The sequence below is a fragment of the Sinocyclocheilus grahami genome, unplaced genomic scaffold (assembly GCF_001515645.1).
Source record: "Sinocyclocheilus grahami isolate Dianchi unplaced genomic scaffold, SAMN03320097.WGS_v1.1 scaffold1142.1, whole genome shotgun sequence".
In the NCBI taxonomy this organism is placed as follows: Eukaryota; Metazoa; Chordata; class Actinopteri; order Cypriniformes; family Cyprinidae; genus Sinocyclocheilus; species Sinocyclocheilus grahami.
In genome coordinates, this window is record NW_015506321.1 from 96,093 (window position 1) to 113,268 (window position 17,176).

The 17,176-nt window shown below is 43.0% G+C and overlaps 1 protein-coding gene across 1 annotated transcript in view; it reads left to right on the top strand.

Annotated features, from left to right (window-relative positions):
- The window catches only part of LOC107567289 (piezo-type mechanosensitive ion channel component 2), a 156,073-nt gene that overhangs the window by 90,223 nt on the left and 48,674 nt on the right, over positions 1-17,176 (top strand). The window contains 4 exon segments of the mRNA XM_071582345.1: positions 7,055-7,144; positions 7,258-7,355; positions 7,577-7,686; positions 14,694-14,802. Of these exon segments, the coding sequence (XP_071438446.1) occupies positions 7,055-7,144; positions 7,258-7,355; positions 7,577-7,686; positions 14,694-14,802 (407 nt within the window).

Below are 17,176 nucleotides of genomic sequence, written 5' to 3' on the forward strand. Positions count from 1 at the left end.
GAGGGTGTACTCACACTAGTACTATGCCCAAGCGCGTCTGACCCCAAACACCCACTTTTTAATTAATTTAAATTAATTATTAATTTATAAGCATATTTAGGTTTATAACAGATATGGTTCTTTATTAGAGTTAATTTTGTTAATGAAATCTATGACAAAAAATGTTTGTCAATGAGGTTTTTTCCCCTAATGAAAACGAGATGATGACGAGACGATAATAAGGTCATTAAACGATAACTGAGACTATATCAACATGCACTATTGTTGATGAAAAAAGACGAGACTAAGACTCTTTCTCCCTTCCACGATCTCCTGTGAGGACCAAATACGGAGTTACTCTTTTCACCTTCCTTAAAGACTGTTATATTAAGTTCATATACTCACCTGCCCAATCCATCTAAATCCCTTGCTGAAAATAAACATTATTGTATTTTTTCTAACCCTCTGTGTGAGTCTCCTTCCGTAACAGAAGACCGGACCTCAAAGGATTCAGCAAGATGAGTGAACCCGACCAGTTCCAGGAGATCATGGATGCTCTCAAACGGATACTCACCTCTGCCATTGTCACACCACACACACCATCACCAACGCCGCTTCCTCTTCCTCGACAATACTTACCGATCCCTTGGCCAGACCAGACCAATTTTATGGCACATTTCCGTGAAGTGTTTGGTAAACCCGTAGGCGATACCTCTGTCTGTGACCAGTTATATCACCTCCGTCAGGGGTCTCTGTCCATAAATGACTACACCCTGAAATTCAGAACCATCGCAGCAGCCAGCGGCTGGAATGAGCGCGCACTTCTGACCACTTACCGGCAAGGACTGGAGCCGAAGGTGCAACTTCAGCTCGCAGCCTATGATGATTCCTATGGCTTGGAACGGTTTATACAGCTATCCATCCGCTGCGCTACTCGCATGCAATCTTGCATTGCGGCATATCAACTCTCACCATACACTCCACTACTTCGTCGGCCAGACACCATCAGCCCTCCAGAACCAGGTCAAGAACCCATGCTAGTGGACGGCACTCGACTCTCCCCTTGGGAGCGGCATGCCCCATTCGTCCGCCATGACCTATGGTGAGTGTCATTAAGCCATCCATAGTTAATATGCAACCCCTCACCACTGTTGTAAAACGTACTGCCTCCGGTATCTCCTTTCTAGTACACGCCCTCCTCGACTCTGACTCACCTGGGGAACTTCATCTCCGGGAATCTCTGCCGCCAACTCAATCTCCCAACCATGACCACTAAGACCACCTACCAAGTTCATTCGGTAACTGGAAAACCACTCAGTCGAAGACATGTAAGAGTAGCGTACCCACGCTGTGACTTACAAGTTGGTCAGTTGCATGAAGAGACACACCATCTCCTGGTCCTGGAGGAATCCAGGACCAGTGATGTTGGTTTTCAAAAAACACAATGGACCGACACCAGCAGATGACATTGCACCCCAAATCATCACAGACTGTGGAAACTTAACACTGGACTTCAAGCAACTTGGGCTATGAGCTTCTCCACCCTTCCTCCAGACTCTAGGACCTTGGTTTCCAAATGAAATACAAAACTTGCTCTCATCTGAAAAGAGGACTTTGGACCACTGGGCAACAGTCCAGTTCTTCTTCTCCTTAGCCCAGGTAAGACGCCTCTGATGTTGTCTGTGGTTCAGGAGTGGCTTAACAAGAGGAATACGACAACTGTAGCCAAATTCCTTGACACGTCTGTGTGTGTGGTGGCTCTTGATGCCTTGATCCCAGTCTCAGTCCATTCCTTGTGAAGTTTGCTCAAATTCTTGAATCAATTTTGCTTGATAATCCTCATGAGACTGTGGTTCTCTCGGTTGGTTGTGCATCTTTTTCTTCCACACTTTTTCCTTCCACTCAACTTTCTGTTAACATGCTTGGATACAGCACTCTGTGAACAGCCAGCTTCTTTGACAATGAATGTTTGTGGCTTACCCTCCTTGCGAAGGGTGTCAATGATTGTCTTCTGGACAACTGTCAGATCAGCAGTCTTCCCCATGATTGTGTAGCCCAGTGAACCAAACTGAGAGACCATTTTGAAGGCTCAGGAAACCTTTGCAGGTGTTTTGAGTTGATTAGCTGATTGGCATGTCACCATATTCTAATTTGTTGAGATAGTGAATTGGTGGGTTTTTGTTAAATGTGAGCCAAAATCATCACAATTAAAAGAACCAAAGACTTAAACTACTTCAGTCTGTGTGCATTGAATTTATTTAATACACGAGTTTCCCAATTTGAGTTGAATTACTGAAATAAATGAACTTTTCCATGACATTCAAATTTATTGAGATGCACCTGTATTCTGCCCATAGAAAGCCTCCCAGTTACCACCGCACCGGCCATGGGACTGTGCCATTGATCTGATTCCGGGTGAGCCAGTGCCCCCTGGAAGAATTTATTCCTGGTCACTCCCTGAACAGAAGGCCATGGAGGAGTACATCGAAGAGGCTTTACAGCAAGGTTACATCCGCCCGTCCACGTCCCCTGCTGCTTCCAGCTTCTTCTTCGTGGCCAAGAAGGACGGGGGTTTGAGGCCTTGCATCGACTACCGGGCACTAAATAAAAGCACTGTGAAGTTTCGCTACCCACTTCCCCTCGTTCCAGCGGCTTTGGAACACCTCCGCAGAGCCACCGTCTTCACCAAGTTAGACCTCCGCAGCACATACAACCTCATCCGGATACATGAGTGGAAGACAGCCTTTGTGACCCCTACTGGGCACTATGAATATCTTGTCACACCGTATGGACTGGTAAACGCCCCCTCCGTATTCCAGGACTTCATGCACGAGGTACTCCGGGAGTATCTGCACAGGTTCGCCCTCGTCTACATTGATGACATACTAATCTACTGCCGGAGCATGGCCAAACATCACCACCACGTTGCGGAGGTCCTAAAATGCCTGAGAGAGTTCCATCTGTTCCTCAAAGCTGAGAAGTGTTCCTTCCATCAGTCCTCGGTTCAGTTCCTTGGCTATGTCATCGATGACGGTGGTATCCAGATGGACGAGGGGAAGGTTGATGCCATCCAAAACTGGCCAGTTCCAACCCCCGTCAAGGAACTTCAACGCTTCCTGGGGTTCGCAAACTTCTATAGAAGATTCATCTACCACTACAGCTCCATAACCAGTCTACTCACTAGTATGCTCCAGAATAAGCCCAAATCTCTGTCCTGGTCACCAGCTGCCACAGAGGCCTTTGAAGTACTTAAGAAAGCCTTCACTTCTGCCCCGCTCCTCATCCATCCAGACCTGAATAAGCCGTTTGTGGTAGAGGTTGACGCTTCCACTACAGGAGTGGGAGGCATACTTTCTCAGCAGCAGGGGACTCCATCCATGTGCCTCACGCAAACTCAACCCGGCGGAGAGGAATTATGACATCGGCAACAGGGAGCTCCTGGCTATCAAACTAGCCCTAGAGGAATGGAGGCATTGGTTGGAGGGAGCACATCATCCATTCAGCGTCCTCACTGACCATAAAAACCTGCAATATTTACAAGACGCCAAGAGACTCAATCCTCGCCAGGCAAGACAGGCGAATCTTTTTCACAAGATTCAATTTCACCATTTCCTATCGTCCTGGCCCCAAGAATGTGAAAACAGATGCCCTCTCTCGCCTTCATGCTCCTGAAGAAGTCAGTGAGGAACCGGAATCCATTATCCCCAAGGAAATCTTCGTAAGCCCCATCCAATGGAAGGATAACCCAGTCACCTCCACCAATGCTTCCATGCCCACTCCGCCGGGTTGCCCACCAAGAGCGCAGTATGTCACCAGAGCACAACACACTTCCCTAATTCACTCTGTTCACACCTCTCTGGGCACTGGCCATCCAGGGGCCAACAGCACCATCTCGCTGCTGAAACATCGGTTCTGGTGGCCCAACATGGCCAGGGATGTGAGAAGGTTCGTTCAGGGCTGTTCTGAATGTGCCATCTCCAAGAGCCCACGCCACCTACCATCTGGCAAGCTCCTTCTCCATTATCCCCAAGGAAATCTTCGTAAGCCCCATCCAATGGAAGGATAACCCAGTCACCTCCACCAATGCTTCCACGCCCACTCCGCCGGGTTGCCCACCAAGAGCGCAGTATGTCACCAGAGCACAACACACTTCCCTAATTCACTCCGTTCACACCTCTCTGGGCACTGGCCATCCAGGGGCCAACAGCACCATCTCGCTGCTGAAACATCGGTTCTGGTGGCCCAACATGGCCAGGGATGTGAGAAGGTTCGTTCAGGGCTGTTCTGAATGTGCCATCTCCAAGAGCCCACGCCACCTACCATCTGGCAAGCTCCTTCCGCTGCCCATTCCCAACCGCCCTTGGTCACACCTAGGAGTTGATTTCATCACTGATCTACCATCCCCTCAGATGGTAACATATGTTCTTGTAGTCATTGACCGATTCTCTAATCTTGCCATCTTCTCCCCCTCAAGGGTCTACCCACAGCTATGGAGACCACTGAAATCATGTTTAACAATGTCTTCAGATATCATGGAATTCCCGAGGACATTGTCTCACACCGTGGCCCACAGTTCATCTCCAGAGTATGGAAGGCATTCTTTTCCCTCCTAGGTGTGACCATAAGCCTCTCTTCAGGATACCATCCCCAATCCAATGGGCAGACGGAGAGGAAAATTCAGGAAATCGGGCGTTTCCTTCTAACCTTCTGCCATGGCCACCAGAACTCTTGGAACCAGTTCCTAGGCTGGGCCGAGTACGCGCAGAACTCTTTCTGTCAGCCATCCACTGCACTCACTCCCTTCTAGTGCGTACTCGGGTACCAGCCTCCCCTATTCCCCTGGTCCGGGGAACCGTCGGATGTCCCTTCTGTCAATTACTGGTTCTGAGAGAGCGAGAAGGTCTGGGACGCAGCTCACCATCAGCTTCAGCGGGCAGCTACAGCGTTTGTTTTCTGGGCTTTGTGATATCACAAAGCGGCTCATTAGAATGTCATTACAAATAATTCCCGCCTACAGAAATTCGAATGGTTGGGGGGTGGGGAGGGGCGAGGTTGTGGTTAGAATGCTTGGTTGAGTGAGTGCATCAGATGAGACGATGAAGAAGAAGTGCTGCTGCAGTTAGTGCATCAGAGAAAACGAAGAAGAAGAGCTGCTGTGCTGTAGCGTAAATTTTTCGACATGTCTAGATCAATTTTTACAAGTATAACACGACGTAGCTGGGCACCGAACAGGCACCGCCGGTGTGCCTACACTCATAGAAAATAATGTATTTGAATTTTAAAGACGTGGCGCGACGCTGCGCTTCTCATCCGGTGTACAACTGTGCGAAACGCTGTTTTTTTCACCTCCGTGCCCAAACGTCCTTGTTTGGGCTTCTGAAAGTGAATGATGTCAGGAAACAGTGGTTGCAATTTTTTAACTCTGTTCCTTAGCATTATAACACCAATTTGCTATTGTGTGCTGCACATTTTACTGAGGACAGCTTCCACAACACGAGTGAATACAGTGCCGAATTCACCAAAAGCTTTTGTTGAAAGACGGAGCAAGGGGCGTGGCAGTACTGAAACACCGTCTAAGCTGTTTGCCAATCACAACGCACTGGGACAGCTAACCAATCACAACACATTTTGTTTTTCGGAAGGCGGACCTTCATCAAAGCCGGAACTAATCGAGCCGTTTGTGCCAGGCTGGGGAGAAAGGTATTTTAATAATGTAAATTATGTGAAAAATAATGCGTTTTTCGAACCACCAAGCACGAGAGCATGTTCTAGTACACCCCCAAAACAAAATCAAGACTTTGTAAAAGAGAATAATATGACCCCTTTAATTTTTTTTTTAAGGGAATTTTTTCCTTTGCACCTTCTTACCTCAATTCACTACCTCAATTATTCTAGTTACTGTTCTAGAACTTTGTAATAAATATGATTTACAAAGAAACAGTGGTCTATGAATACAAATGGAATAATGATTAACTATACTAGATATGTGTGTAGATGGAGCCAAAAGAAAGGAGGACCACAGCATGAGAGGTTTGGGATGACTCACCAGAGACAGTAATATATTGGATAACTGTTATACCACAATAAAGAATGCATATCACTCTGTTCCACGGGCAGCTTTGGGGCTCTCTGATCACTGTTTAGTTCATCTTATACCGACCTACAGGCAGAAACTGAAATCAGCTAAACCTGTATTAAGGACCATAAAAAGATGGACTAATGAAGCAGAGCAGGATTTACAAGCTTGTTTTGACCTCACTGATTGGAGCGTTTTTGAAGCTACTGCCACCGATCTGGACGAGCTCACAGAGACTGTAACATCTTATATCAGTTTCTGTGAAGACATGTGCATTCCTACCAGGACTCATCTAACTTACAACAATGACAAACCATGGTTCACTGCAAAACTCAGACAGCTCCGTCAGGCCAAAGAAGATGCTCACAGGAAGGGGGATAATGTCTTGTATAAACAGGCTAAATACACACTGGAAAAGGAGATCAGAGTGGCAAAGAGGAATTATTCTGAAAAAAATAAAGATTTCTCCAAGAACTGTACTTATCCAGAGTGAGCAAAAGGGCTGGCAGAATCACTCTGGACCCCTCACATCCGCCACACTCCATCTTTGAACTGTTGCCATCTGGTCGACGCTACAGAGCACTGAGCACCAGAACGACCAGACACAGGAACAGTTTCTTCCCTCAGGCCATCCATCTCATGAACACTTGACAATAACTGTGGAACACACACTATTTATTCACTCATACACTTATTTATCTAACATTCATACTCAGTCTACACCTCAAATTTGCACATGATATACAGTACCTGTACATACAAAAACTGTCTATTATAATATACCTGCACATACAATTGTCAATTTATATATTTTTATTCCTTATTTACTTGTTCTATTTATTTTTTATTATGTTTTTTGTTCTGTCACTATCATTCTGTTACACTTTGGAAACTTCTGTCACGAAAAACAAATTCCTCGTATGTGTAAACATACCTGGCAATAAAGCTAATTCTGATTCTGATTCTGATTAACTAAATCTAATATTTCTTTATTTTAAGAGGTGCAGAGTTGTTTGAAGCCAAAGTGAAGAAACAGGTGGCAGCAAGATTAGAAATGGAGAAAAAATCTGTGGAGATACTGAAGAAACAGTATGGAGATCTTTTCTTCTTCTGCTTCTTCTTTTGTCATTGATTAATGCTAATGATTAATGTGCTTTAATAGTGTATATTAGTGTAAAGCTGGTTTCATTCTTTTCCCACAGAATGGATAAAATCAAGTCAAAACAGAAGAATGCTTCTTATCAACAGGTTACATCATCTACTGCTCATGCTGAATCCTCATATTGCCCAAAGCGAAACGGTAGTCCACTTTGAACATATATTTTCAAATTATTTAGTTTTTGAAATGCACATCAGTATGACCCATAAGTCGTCTTCTCACTGGTGCTTATTTAATTTGTTAGATAGCATAGCATAATAGCACAAAACATCAAAATAATATTTAATGAACATCAAAATGTGTGTGTGTGTGTTTTATGTTTGTCTGCCTGCATTTATATGTATGTCTGCTTGTATGTTCAGATGAGGACTGTGGCTATGATCTTTTTGAAACTGACAGTGCGGAGGAGGAAGAGGAGGTGAAGGACAAGATAGATGACAAAATGTTTCCTAAGAAGAAAACTGCTTTTCAGGTATACACTTACAAAGTACTATTCACATAAGATATAATCATATTTGCATTCTTCTCAGCACTCTTCTCTGTTGCTGTCTTAACCCTTTAGGCGCCAGGGTTTTTTGGAAAAATGCTGGATTTTGACATCAAGATTTCAAAAGCTTGTGGCTTGAAAGGGCTTAAAGATAGAGATCTAATGTAAATTAGAAAAATGTTGGGCCTGAACGAAAGTTTATGTGGGGTGCAAATATAATCATCTAATTAGCATATTATGACGTCATCAGGGGGCGGCCCTCTTGAATGTCATAATATTCAGGTAATAATAGATATTGAATTGATGTTTGAACTTATTTGCATGTTGTTGTTGTTTTTGTCTTGTTATCCTTATTCCAAATGATCAGAAAAGAGGAACCCAACAATAAAACAGGAGAAAGGGCTAAATTATTACTATATTACTATACTATATAGTAGTAAAACGCATGTGAACAGTAGCCTACTTTTTGATCAGTTCATCAGTAATATTCAGGAAATAATAGATATCGAATGGTTGTTTGAACTTATTTGCATGTTGTTGTTGTTTTTGTCTTGTTATCCTTATGCCAAATGATCAGAAAAGAGGAACCCAACAATAAAACAGGAGAAAGGGCTAAATTATTACTATATTACTATACTATATAGTAGTAAAACGCATGTGAACAGTAGCCTACTTTTTGATCAGTTCATCAGTAATATTCAGGAAATAATAGATATTGCCCTGCCACCCCCATCCCTGTTGGGCAAAGGGTCGAAATGATCACTTGTTTGTGCTTCGTGAACACTCGCGCCTTGCACGGTGGCACCATTGCACTGCAAAGATGTACCGCGAGAAGCACGATTATTAGATGACCGATCGTCATTTCTAAAAGGCAAATATTCCCCTTCAGAGTCAGAATAGGTGAACCACATTTGCAAAACATCCTCACGGTACAACTTTTTATTAGCCATTTGGCGGTTTTCTCTAACAAATCTCACAGCTTACGCTATGAACTGAACTGCTTCCACATCAATGACACGAAAGTTCACTTGCTCTGCACTTTCCTCAAACACTTTGAATAGGAAGGTGACGTAATTTTGGTCTAGAATCGAAGTACTACATGTCTGCCATCTAGTGGTAGGGAATACAAATGAGATATTACACCATATTAGGAACTACAGTCTATTTGATTAAGTATGACGTCTTGTCGCAATTTTGCGACTTTGGCGGTAAGAGGGTTAAATGTCGCATCCACATCATCCCTCATCTATAGTAACACACTTTCTTGTACGATAAATAAAGTAATATTTATAACGTTACTCAAATCGTCTTATTATTGTATACTCAAATCATCTTGGTTACTATCGTGTCAATGTAGTGATATTAGGGGTCGCATTTGAGAACCCTAAACACCTGTGAGAAAAGGCCAATGATAATTGGTGAGTGGCATTTGCATGCCACTCCCAGGTATATGGGTATACAATGCTCAACTCATTCAGGTTTGTGCAGAGGAGCAAAGACAGTGTTTCAGTGGGTAGTTCAGTGCTGTTGCAAGAGAAACACGCCTTGTTTCCCCCATTAGGGAATTGACGAAATAGGAAATTCAAGACATTCCCTATTTGTCACTCAGCCAACGTTGTGTTGATGTAGTGATGCTAGGGGTCCCTATACTAAATGCCACAACTATATGAACTGTGTTACAAGTTTTTTTGGTGCAGATGCAGGCAGGCTTCTGTGTGCCTAATAACAAATGCACTCAGGCCACATCGTAACCTTTTCAATGCTCCAAGTAGGTTGACATAGTTCCCAGTGTCATGAAGGGGTGGTAAGGATTGTACTTGCACTGGGAATAGGTTGCTTCAGCTGTTTCTTGACCTTTTTTATTTGTTAATTTTTTTTAATAAAAGATGAAAAACTTACAGCTGTGCAGACACAGAGTTTGTGCTTTCATATGCAGAAAAAAAGAGAGATCATATCCTGCCCGAAGGGAGATTAGCATGTGGAGAATATATCACATGAACTCCAGACTCTATCCGGGAAGAGGTCTCTGTGGTGGGTCCTGCCTGAGAAGGAATGCTAAAGGCACAGAGACTAGAGGTAGATCGAGGCTCTGTCCTTGGGAAGACACAGGATTTACAGAGATGGAAACCGAATAGTGGAAATGCATCATATGGGATTACCCTCAGGGAATCAGCATATATGGAGCACTTATCCCAAGTACACTAGCTCACCTGAAAAGGGGCATACCCTGAGTAATGAGCTACCTATAAGTTCTGGAGAGTAAGTGAGAGTTCGCCGGACATGGAGAACTCACATGGACAATAAAACTAAAATTATCACCTCCATGCAAGTGATACTGAAGTTTTGCCTGTACGTGCCTAATAACAATCGGGACAAAACTGGCTCAAGCTGGAGATTTGTAAAGTCTTGTGAAGGTATTGGGTGTTGCCTGCACTGGTCACAGCAATGTGAGCCAATATGAGAGTAAGCCTGACTGAACTCAAGGCACGTTCCATTAATAAAACTCCAATAACAGAGAATGATTGCAGGTCTCCAAACCTCTTGATGAAAGTAAGTGTGGTCAGGAGGGCCATCTTCAAATGAGAGGGTGCTAAGCTCAACTGACTTGAGCTCAAACAGAGCACTCTGTAGGCCCACAGAGAGGTCCCAAGAGGGAATAAGGCATGGCCTTGGATAATTTAACCTACTAGCGCCTTTAAGGAGCCTGTGATGTGCCACTATAGCAGCCACATATATTTTCAAGTTGGAGGGGTGTAACTACCTCTCCAACCTTTCCTGCAGTTAAGAACTGCTCTGACCCAACAGCGCATCTCTATGGGTCCTTACTTTGGGGACACGACCAAGAGCAGAGCCTTGGTCATAAAGTACCACATGGGGCAGTGGGAGGATTGCTGGGCAGCATTTGTGGCCTAAGGTTTAGAGAATTGGACTTGTAACCCAAAGGTTGTGGGTTTGAGTCTCAGGTCTGGCAGGAATTGTCGTTGGGGGGGGGAGTGAATGACCAGCGCTTTCTTCCACCCTCAATAACACAACTGAGGTCAGACACTTGAGCAAGGCACCGAACCCCCGACTGCTCCCTGGGCACTGCAGCAATATGGCTGCCCACTGCTCCGGGTGTGTGTTCAAAGTGTGTGTTTGTGTGTTCACTGCTGTGTGTGTGCAATTGGATGGGTTAAATGCAGAGCACAAATTCTGATTATGGATCACCATACTTGGCCACACGTCACTTCACTTTCACTTTCACTTTCAATACCCACGACTGAAGGGCCCTTGAGCAAGGCATCGAACCCCCAATTGCGCCCTTGGTGCCGCAGCAAATATGCCTGCCCACTGCTTCAGGTGTGTGTTAACTACTCACTGCTCTGTGTGAGGACACTTGGATGGGTTAAATGCAGAGCACAAATTCTGAGTATGTCACATCAATCTACGTGTCACTTTTCACTTTTTTTTAATCAGACATACATGTGCTTTACCGATTCAAGTCCAAATCAGCTTGTCCATCTGTAGATAGAGACTCCACTCAATGCATAGCATCACCTGTTGCGCAATTGAGTTGTGAATGCAACAATAACAGATCCCACCTATGACTGATACAGTACATAGAGGAAGTGAGTCTTTAAGGTGAGTTGGGACTTTGGTCAAGAGCTAAAAGAGTATGCGCGGCCACATAGCATCACCACCCCTTGTTGTATTGCAATTTCTCTTATGCCAAAAGTGTACGACGAACTGAGACGAATAGAAAACTTAGGAACCAATGAGAGTCTTACAGAGCCAATGGAATGGTTGCCCCTATGGTACCAGTGATAAAAACATCAGGGAAAATAAGAATCTGTTTAGACCTTAAAAGGTTAAATGAGAGCGTACAAAAAGAAAAGTTCACTCTCCTTCAATTGAATGACATTCTAAACAGGCTAGCTGGAAGCACTGTTTTCTCAAGCCTGGATGTAGCGAGTGGGTTCTGACATATCCCTCTGCATGAGAAGAGTGCCAGACTCACAAAATTCATTACGCTGCTAGGGAGATTTTGCTTCAAGAAGCCACCTTTCAGCATTACATCAGCACCTGAGATTTTCCAGAGGAAAAGGAAGGCACCGTTGTATATATGATGAGATCCTAGTGTACAGGTTTACTATGGAGGAACATAACTGGAGACTTAGGTCATGGACACCCACCATCTGAAAATCAAGCCTAAAGCTTAACCAACAAATGTGCAAATTTGTGGGAGAATGAGTGAGCTCAATTTCTCGGGACATAGAATCAGCAGTGAAGGTATTTCTCCACACCCAGACAGAGTCAAAGCAATTACAGCAAAATCAAACATACCTGAGAATGCTGCTTGGTATGGTCAATTTTGTGGGTAGATACCCAATCTTTTAAGTGTGCTGCACCTTCTTAATGACTTACTGAAAGCTGATGTACATTGGGTATGGGGGCTAGAGCAGGATAAGGGTTTTAAAAAGGTAAAAGCCTTGATTTCTTTCCCACCAGTGCTGCATTTCTTTAAACCCAAATGATCAGCGCAGGTGAGTGCTGATGCAAGCAGTCATGGTTTAGGAGAGGTCCTACTGCAAGATTATGAGGGAGTCCAATACTTTATGAGTGAGGACAATTTCATGTCTGGCAAAAACTTAGTGGTTGCCGATGCTCTGTCAAGTCATCCAAAGCCAGGTACAGATGAAATGGGTCTGGAGGCTGATATCTGTGCACAAATATGTGCTGTGGAGGATACTGAAAGGAATCCACGAGTCAAAGTGGAAATGGCTAAGGACCATACTCTCCAACTGGTCAGGGGCAACATAGAAGAAGGGCAGTCAACCTATGTCATGGTCAACATAGAAGAAGGGTAGTCAACCTACGTCAAAGGTGTAGCCAAGCCAGCTAGAGAGTTCTTTACAAAGAGAGGCTTCCTGAGTCACCGGAATCAAACTGTTGTTTCTTCAAGTTTGAGAGCGGAAATCCTCAAAAGAATCCACCATGGGCACATGGCCTAAGAGCAGAGAGAGATACAGGGACACAGTGTGGTGACACACTACACCCTTGCCTGAACTTCCGTGGCAGAAACATGCAGCTGAATCAAAAACAATTCTCAGACAGGAAAATCTGGCACTGGCTGTACTTTCCTACAGGGACACACTTACTGAACCTACTAGAGAGTCCTGCCAAATCTCAAATTCTCATCTGACATAAGCTCAGGACCACTGTCCAAACAAACAAAATCTGAAACCTAGATGGCTGAACATTATCAAGGTTAAACTTCAAAGAATATTTTGCCCAAAATGAAAATTTGCTGTTAATTTACTCACCCTCAGGCCATCCAAGATGGTGAAACTGCTGTCTTTGGTGATTCATACACAGCACGTCTGTGGCTGAACAGACAAGACCAAATCAATATCCGTGACTCCTGGCGATAAATTGAGGTCTTATGAAGAGAAATGATCGGTCTGTGCAAGAAAATGAACATTATTTACAACATTATTACCTTTAACCCACAGCCTAGGCAAACGACTCATGGGACTCACTGTTCATGACTGTCTGGAGTGCAAACTTCCTGTGGCGTATACACTTTATATTAAGTAAACAATTACTATGGATTTACCATGTTATTACTCTGATGTTACACAGCAGCGGCCAGTAAGTTAGGCTTTACATATAAATTGTGGTTGGTGTCCAGAATGTTACACTTTATATTAAGGGGGCAGTTCCTGAGGAGTTACCATGTAAGTACACTGCCATTACAGCGGTGCACCAACTCCACCAACTCGAGATCCAACTCCTCCCACTTTACATATCCCTAAACCTACCCATCTCCACCCCCTGGATCCCATTTCCACCCCTAAATCTACCCATCTCCACCCCCTGGATCAAACTGTTCCAATTACTCTTATAGATATTGTTGTTAGAAAATGTAGTTATATATGTCCTGTTACACATTTGTACTTACACAAACCATTCGGAGGGTTGTTACATGTGTGTAGTTACAGAAATATTACAGCTCTAGATACTATGTACCAATGTGTACTTACACTGTGGTTACATCCTGCGTACACATCCAGTTACTATGTAAGTACACAGGTATTAGGGCCACTTAATATAAAGTGGGACCGAAAACTTTATTGAACTATTCTAATATGTAAACTAATCTAACACATAAACATGCATTAACACATTCGAGTTGCAGAAAGAAAATGATTATTTTTAGTTTGGGGGAGTTACCTGTTTTCTTCCCTTCACATTTAACAACATGTTATGGTCTGAGTCACATGGTTCCCAGTTTTCCCGCTCTTACAGAATGTAACTTAGTGATGATTTTCATAATAGGAATATGATATGTTTTACGCAGGATCGATTCAATTTGGGAACATTTGGGAAATTAGTTCACACATTGACACACCAAATATCACTTACCTCTTATAAACTATTCAAAATCACTCATAATGCCATGAACAGAGTGTGATTAAAGCATAATAGTCAAACATGTGGGTTACATACACGATACAGAATTATGCAAAGGAATAATATTTGAACCTCTGCATTTATGATTGGTCTTTGGGGTCAAAGGGCTGGTTAGCATGGTCCAGTTAATCCCGTAGGTAGATGAACCATCAATTGCAAAGTTACCAGCACCTACAAGTTGTTCTGCACAATTTGAACAACTACCAATGGGATTAATGACAACAAATAGCTTTTTCACTGCGTGGCTGCCACATCAGAAGATGGAAAATCCCCTAGGACTGTGAAGTCTTATTACATAGCAGGTGCTTTAAACATATTAAATCAGCAAAATTACTTTTGTTTTTTTGTAATGAGTGGTGGATCTTGAATTCATAATGTCTCTGTCAGATGTGTTCAATTATCATTAATGATGTTGAAACATTTAATTGCAACTGCATGTATGCAATATATAGTCGTTAACTCACAGCAGCATACAGTATGTATTGTGAGCCAGTGTGGATGCAAATACAGCTACTGGGCATTTTCTTTTTCACCAACAGTTGGCCTATGAGGCTTGGGTGGCAGGCTACAAGGCAGCCCTGAGAGACCATGAACATCAAGAGCAAGAAGAGCAAATTAAAGTCAAAAGACAGTTGCACAGACAAGAGGGTACAGTTTCTGAACTATGTTTGCATGGAATATTTTGCTTGACTTGGGTTATTTTTAGTTCCTTTATATCTTTTAAGGTTTACTCTGTGAATTCACTATACTGTATAGTCTGATTATTTGATTGTATTCCATCCATTTCAGGAAATCTCTGGACTATTATTTGAGGCAGCACTTTCACTTTCCTCAAAATCTCTCTCTCTCTCTCTCTCTCTCTCTCTCGACAGCTGAAAACTCATCTCTTTCGAAGCTACTTGACTTCATCATAAAAAAATAAATAAAAATAAAAAATAAAAATTTCTCTCTCTTTATTTATTCCTTCTCTTTCTAGCTTGTACTTATTTGAACAATGTCTAAGAACTTGGTATTACAACCACTTCTTGTGTATGTTTGCCTCTTTAAGAAGAATCGCTTTATGTATCCCCCAGTTGTAAGTCGCTTTGGATAAAAGCGTCTGCTAAATGACTAAATGTAAATGTAAATGTAAACAGAAAAGAAAGTCCTATTGAATTCAATTACAGAATATCAGACAGGTAAACATTTTTTGTATTTTGCCTATGTCCACTAATACACTACTTTCTTTTCCTACTGGTCTCTGGAATTGCCAGTCTGTGGTAAACAAGGGAAATTTCATTACATCTATTACTAGTCATTCAAGGCTCAACCTCATGGCCCTGACATAGACTTGAATCAAACCAGAGGACACTGTTACGCCTGCAGCCCTTTCCAATAATTTCTCTTTTTCACACAGCCCATCTGTCTGGAAGAGGTGGATGTACTGGTCTGCTTATCTCTAATGATTGGAAATTTATTTATTTGTTAGTTGTTTATCGACCCCCAGGTCTGTTAGGTAACTTCTTGTAGGAGTTAGATGTGTTGTTCTCAACCTTTCCTGAGGATGGTACTACCCTAGTATTGCTTGGAGACTTCCAAATCCACCTAGATAAACCTTAGGCTGCAAACTTCCACATTCTGCTTGCTGCTTTTGATCTCAAGCGAGTGTTAACTGTGGCTACTCCCAAATCAGGTAACCAATTGGACCTTATTTACACATGCCACTGCTCCAATGATCATGTGTTGGTTACTTAACTGCATACCTCGGATCACTTCCTCTTCATTCTTAACCTCAACATGGTTCCTAAAACAACACATACTCCTCCACATGTCACCATTCAATGCAACCTATGCTCACTCTCACTCTCTCGGCTATTTGGTATGGTTTAAATAATAACTTCCTTCCCTTAATCAGTTCTCATCACTTGATGCTAACAGTGCTACTGACACTCTGTGCTCCACTCTGATGTCTTGTTTAGACACAGTCAGTCCCCTCTCTTTCAGGCCAGCCCATACCACCCCTTCTGCTAATGTATCTATCTATCTATTGTCACTCCTCTCTTCCTTCTCTGCTAATGTCTCCACTGCTAAAAGGACATAATGCCACAACAAAATTTACAATTTGTCTAACTCTAATGGCTAGAAGGAGATGAAATGGAATAGGATCAAGCGGGCAAGAAGTAGGATGATTGGAAAGAATGAGTTTGGAGACTTCTGCCTCTGAGAGTGGAGAGAAGGATGTGAGTGAGTGTATGTTTGCTGGTAAGATATGTTTGACAGTTAGTGGTGTGGAGATTTGTGCACTGTAATTTTATGAGCATGCGCTCTTTAAAACATTTTCCTCCTTTCTTTGTCCTCCTCCTCCCCCTCCTTCATCAACTAACACCTGATGACTTTGCCACATTCTTCATTAGTAAAATCACAACCATCAGTGCACAATTCTCCACACCACAAACTGTCAAACATATCTCCTTCATATCTCATCTCCTTCTAGCCATTTCTCCTTCAGTTGTACCTGCATTCAATCACATCATTAACACATCCATTCACACTGGTGTTTTTCCTCAGCATTTAAACAGGCTCGGATAACCCCACTACGTAAGAAACCCACTCTTAGGCTAGCACTTTATGAAAACTACAGATTGGTTTCCCTTCTTCCATTCATTGCAAAAACACTTGACCGAGTTGTGTTCAATGAAGTCTCTGCCTTTTTCACACAAGACAACCTCCTGGACAGCAACAAGTCTGGCTTCAGAAGTGTACATTCAACTACCCAGCTTTCGGTTGTTGAAGCCCTAAGACTGGCAAGAGTGGCTTCCAAATCTTCAATACTTATCTTGCTGGATCTGTCCGCTACTTTTAACATGTTAACTACCAGATCGTCATGTCAACCCTCATGGCAGAGGGCAATTGAGGAAGTGCACTCACACAGTGGTTCAAGTCTTACCTCTCAGATTGATTCTTCAAGGTGTCTTGGAGTGGTGAGGTGTTCAAGTTGCAACATTTAGCTACTGGGATGCTTCAAGGCTCAGTTTTTGGACCA